The sequence below is a fragment of the Propithecus coquereli genome, unplaced genomic scaffold (assembly GCF_000956105.1).
Source record: "Propithecus coquereli isolate 6110/MARCELLA unplaced genomic scaffold, Pcoq_1.0 Scaffold313, whole genome shotgun sequence".
Classification (NCBI taxonomy): Eukaryota; Metazoa; Chordata; class Mammalia; order Primates; family Indriidae; genus Propithecus; species Propithecus coquereli.
Genome location: NW_012148764.1, coordinates 147720 through 153627, shown reverse-complemented (window position 1 = coordinate 153627; position 5908 = coordinate 147720). Strand labels below are relative to the sequence as shown.

General features: G+C 34.5%; 1 protein-coding gene across 1 annotated transcript in view; it reads left to right on the top strand.

Moving 5' to 3' along the window:
• The window catches only part of NUS1 (nuclear undecaprenyl pyrophosphate synthase 1 homolog (S. cerevisiae)), a 26444-nt gene extending 22010 nt beyond the window's left edge, over nt 1–4434 (top strand). Inside the window, exon 5 of the mRNA XM_012650153.1 lies at nt 2911–4434. Within this exon, the coding sequence (XP_012505607.1) occupies nt 2911–3001 (91 nt within the window). The 3' untranslated portion in view covers nt 3002–4434. The remainder of the gene's footprint in view (nt 1–2910) is intronic.
• Nucleotides 4435–5908: the final 1474 nt, after the last annotated feature.

The window sequence follows — 5908 nt, the reverse complement described above, 5'->3', positions numbered from 1 at the left end:
CACACAGACATTGTGTGCATTGCAATGAATAAGTGATTTAGGATATACCTCATTCAGAATATATGTCACTGCTAGCAGCAATGTGGAAGGACTTGGTTGCATTTTTGGTTTTCTAAATGAGAGACGATACCATATAATACTACGACCCAAGAGTTATATATATTTTTTTTCTTCTACATTTTCATGAACAAGTTACTTATTTAAATACTGACTCAAAATTCTGTTTTGTTGCAGTAACTTGTGATAAAACACTAGTGAGGTGACTCGTTAAATGATAATACTCATCACCCATCAGCCACTCATTAGTGTGATTGAAATGGTATGATGTGGCAATTACTATCAATCGTACATTCCCATCATAGTGTCTTCTCCCAGCATCAATAATTGAGGATGTTGGTGAAATCACAGAAAGGCAGAAAGATGAATTAACAAATTCAGGTGCCCACCACCTCCACTACCAGAGAATAATGACAAGAGCATCTGAAATGAAAATGACAACAGTGATGGTGGTAGCTACTATGTATTGAATAATTATTCTTTGCCAGGCACTATTAAATTGTTTTACATAATAGTATCTCATTTACTGCTTCCACCCAGCCTATAAAGTATGTACTATTATCAACAACTTCCACAGAGAATAAAACTGAGACTTAGGGACATGATGTAAATTGCCGAAGATCACACAACTAGTGAGCAGAAGAGCTAGAATTCAAACCCAGGTAATTTGAATCCAAATTCCATGTGCTTAACAGTTTAACTCTCCTCCAGGATTTCTCAACCTCAGCACTGTTGACACACATGCTGGGATAATTCTTTGATATCAGGAGCTGCCCTGTAGAACTATAGGATGCTTAGCAGCTTAGCAACATCCCTGGCCTCTGCCCACTAGCTTCCAGCAGCACTTTTCTCCTCTGCTTCCATCCTCCAGTTGTGGCAGCCAAAATGTCTCCAGATGTTGCCCACTGCCCTCCTGGGGGCAAAATTGCTCACCTGCTCCAGTGGAAAACTACTCTAACCTTTCTTTATACTGATTATATAACCTGTGTCATTAAATAACCTTTAGAAATATAATTTTAATGGCTATAGTATATTTTATTGAATACTAAATTAATGCTATACCTAAAATGTTACCTTTGATTATTTTATAAGGAAAAAATTTATGTTTGGTAACTTAAAACAATCAAATTCTTTGGAATCTACCCTTTTGTTGTATATAAGATATAAAAGTAAGCCCAGTTAATAAAATAATAAGCAGGAGGTGATTTACATTGCAAAGATCACTAACTTCATTCTTTAAAATATGTCACCATTTTTCACCTGGAATACTTCAGAAGATAAAATGAAGGAGATTTTCAGTAACAAATTTCTTTAATAGCAAAGAGTTTATTTGGTGACTGTACACAGACATAGCCTAAGTTTAACAGTCAAATAAAATATAACTGCATGCATATATTTCTGAAAATGAAAATAAATTCATTCAAATGTTTAAAAATCAGAATTTTATTTACTTTATTTTATTTTCCTAAAATGTCTAATAAATCAAAATTTATTAAAATTCTTCAAGTTTGGGAGCAGAAGGGACAAAAAGTATCAAAGAGGCAGAAGAGAACACATAGCATGTTAGAGTCAGCAAGAACTGTGAATCTTCTGGTCCTACCTTCTCATTTTATAGGTAAGGAAAATGGAGAAGAGGCATTATTTAAGCTTGTAACAAAGTAGTTATTAATAGAATCCAGATCTCCAAAGTCTGAGTTTTTTATGGTGGGCATATGTTTCTCTTATCTGGTTTTGTCCAGGGGTTTTCAGGTCATTTTCCGTGTCTTTCAGTAGGCTCCAAGAATGGCAGCAGTGATGCCTTGTGAAGCTGGGAGTGGTTTGAAGGGAGGAAGAACAGATAGATCTTGGTTTGAACCTTGGCTCGGTAGCTCAATAACACGAGTTTGGAAGGTTATTTAAACTTCTCTATATTTGTAAAATGGACATTTTAAAGTGGAGTTGAGGATTTAAATTGATAATCGACATCAGATACCTAGCACATAACAGACTCTCCTGTGGACCTGTGTACATACGTCTATCATAGATCTGTCATGTTACTTTGAGATTTGCTCTGTATTTGTCTTCCCTTCACCAGACTGAGCACCATGAAGGCAGGGAAAATGTCTCAACCACAATATGGAGAAGTAGAAGGATGGGGCCCTGACACAGCAGACTGGGAAATAACAAGAGAACTTCTGAAGCATGGAGGGGTAGTGGCACTCAGTGTTTATTGAGGAGTGATAGGAGATGAGACTGTTGATAGAAGGGGTAAGATGAGGAAGACATAGGAAAGTGGGAAGTTTGAGGAGGACATTTGAAGCAAGCTTTAGCGAAAAGAAGGCATTAAATGTGTTCTTTGAGGATATCATTTTAGTAGAGTGGGTAAGACAAGGTTAATAGCAGAGATTATTAAAAGATGATACAGAATTGGGGGAGTGGGTGACTTGGCTCACCATGTGGCTTCAGTCTATCATCACGCACGGATGCTGCGTAGTTCTGCCCAGCATTAAGCCTGGCTTTCCTAAACCATTTTTAAGTAGTCCTGGCATTACTCTAAGAGGAGTTCTTAAAGTGGCTATGAATGAGGTCCTTTATACATAGATCTCCAGCTTTACATTAATCTAGGCTTATGCTTTAACAGGTTATGAATCTCTAACTCCAAGTTGCTTTTCTCTTCTTGTGGGAAAAAGCAGATGAATTTTTACTTGAACTGTTTCACAATGAATTTATATAATCTTTTAGTAAAAATGGTTTGGCATATTCTGCTTATAATTTATTTTGTCCTTAACCTTTGTTTTTTTGGTAATTATCCTCTGGTTTCCCCCACCAAACTACAGTGTATGTCTAATTGCTTTTTCCTCCCTGTGTTTTCAGCTCTTTGCCTTCCCACCTAAACATCAGTTATGAGGACTTTTTCTCTGCCCTTCGTCGGTATGCAGCCTGTGAACAGCGTGTGGGAAAGTAGTGATCCTTGGTTGTGTAATTGTTTTAGGCTTTTCGAGAAAAGGACCCAAGTGACTCTGATGTTTACAAAGCACCTATGAAGCCCTGTATACACCTAGTTCATAATCCTCATAATTTATCAACAAACACAGAAAAGTGTCTTACTTGAGAGTGAGTGTGTGTGTGCTTGTGTGTGTGCATGTGTGTATGTATGGACATAAACTTATAAATGGGGGAAGTATTGGAGAAGGAAATATAAAGACCTACAACCTTGAGCAAATAGCATTGTTTTAGGAGCTGACATTTCAGATTTAAAGTCTTCAGTCCCATCTACTTCCCTGTTTTTGTGGGGAGAAGGAGGGCTGATTAGAGCTGTTCTGGTTGTTGGGGGAGGGGAATAATTTTTGTTCAGTCCTTCCTATGACCAAACTTTAATTTTTAAGAATAATATATTGACTTGTTAAATGGAAACATTCTGAGTTTGAGGGAGCTCCAGAGGAATGGAGTTCTGTATTGGTCATATGTTAAGAGCTTGCTCACTTGCGGAGCAGAGGGAATACCTGTCTTCAGATACCCGTCCATTTTCATCTCTTCATTATAGTCAAACGATGTGACTTGAGAGTATTGCTCTGGTGTCAGTGTTCTGGGTTGTGAAGATCATTTGAAAAAGAATTCTTACTACATTGAAATGCAGAATTTTAGAAATTTAAATATTGGATTAGATAGTCAAAAAAAGAGTGACTAAGTTGTAATGTTAAAAGTAAAGTTGGAAAATTTCTTATAAAAGGAAAGAATGTTTTGATTCCCTTTTTTGTTTGGTGGGCAGAATGCTATATAATACTCAAAGTTGGTTTCAAAAATATTTTCATTAGCTATTTTTATTTAAAATAAGTATTTGAGGGAAGTTACCAAGGCAGCTCTTTTCCTCAAAAGTAACCTGTTCCTCTTTGGAATAGCACTTTTAGGGCCATGTTAATACCTGGGATTTTTACTCAGTAAATCCTGATGGTTGCTTTGCATAAAAGATCTTTAAGTAGGATTGAGGCCTGTGTAGGGAATAAAATACTACCAAAGTCTATAAAAATAAATTAATTTTATATGTTCTCTCTTATGACAGAGAACAGCACTGGTTCTGTTATTTTTAAAATGAATAAATGATTTCTTGATATGTGTTTAATATTTCTTCCCTCACTGCTGATTCTTGGGTAGAGACCATTCTTTATATTTTGATAGACTGTTTTCAGAAAACTCTCATGTGTACAATAGTTATCTAAAATTGTACATTTAGGTGGAGTAGTTCAAATATTAGATTTCAGAAGTATGAAAAAGCAAAGAATGGATTTGAAATTGCTTGTCAAATTCTGAAACTATGAAGAGTAAATGTTTCAACTTTGGATTACAAAACCCCATTTATGATTTTAAAATACAATTGAAATAAAAATGATTAAATTTAAATTTTGGTCTAGTCATGTTACTTTGTATTTCATAGTCCTTTGTATGTTTTAAGGATTGAGTTTTTTTTATCTTAATTTATTGCTAAAAGTTTGTGTGAAGCTTATGTAAACTTTATCAGAGAATTTCTGATTTCTGTTCCCCTTTCCTGTGATTTATGTTATATGGAGGCTTTTTGGCTTAGGTTAAGACTGAATTTATGCCTTTTATAAACATGATAGGTATAAATGTCTTTTATAAACATTCTGGAGTGTGTATAGTTTAAATTAATTTAATGGGCCCAGTTGAAGTGAAGGGATTTAATATTCGTTAAAATGAAGGTAGTCAAATTAATTACCCATTAGAATATAGCCCAAGTCACTAAAGGTTTAATATTTGAATTTCTATACTTTTCTCCTTCCATTTCATAAGTGTGTACATTAAAGTACATCTATAGCCTATGACCTGAATCTATTGTAAAGTCCTAGGAAGAGACCCTTACAACAAGTTGCTAAGGGTTCTGAATTCGGATATAGGCATTCCAAAACCTTCTATATGTGAGCTCAACTGCTAGTACAGTCTTCATAACTTGAATGGCATTGGTCGTTCTATAATTCTTGCCAAAATTATTACAATTTATGCGTCATGAGGACTCCCTTTGATCTCCCAAGAAGAACTGATAATTTTAAAGAAAAGTGTGTGTCTTTATACGTGTATTGAAAGGTATTGTCTTTAAATTGTTTCTTCCTGATACGCCTCAAAATGGAAAAATTACCTAATTAAACCTACGTTCTGGCTGGGAGTTTGGAGCAGAGAAAGAAATTGGAGGATTTGAATTCCATTCCTAGTTCTCATGTTTTTTTGTTTTTTTTTAAAAAAAAACAATTGATTACTGTTATAAAGTTTAAAAGCTGGTTTTAATGTGAATAGCAGATTCTGATATATTGTGACTAAGGCTTAAGAACGTCTGTCTTTAACAGGAAGGTGTTACAATATTAATGAACAGTGCCAAATACACTGTGCATATCTACAATTTAATCTTTGAATGTATGTTAGTTGATTAGCTAGCTGTCCTCCTTCAGTGTGGTGGTACCATGCATAGAGTCAATCAGATCTTTGTGATGTTTTGTATGGACTTTGGCATCATGTAAATAATGTGTAAAGCAAGTTTTTATGATTAAGGAATCAAATTTGTTGAATTTTATTATTGAAAGTTGAAATTTAACGTGTATGAACAAAAACCAATAAAAGAATATACTCTTTTCATGGACTATAGTATGTGAATGCTACATTTATTGTGAACATTTAGGGGCTGCAAAAATGTAATGAGAAACTCATATGACTAGATAGTAATACTATTTTTTTAGATGGTATACTCTCGATTGAAATACATTCTCATTTTTACCAGGTTAAACATATTTGAAATCTTACAATGTTACTTTTGTTTCATAATAGTGAGATAAAATTTAGCTTCGCCATTGCTGGAATTGTCAAAATT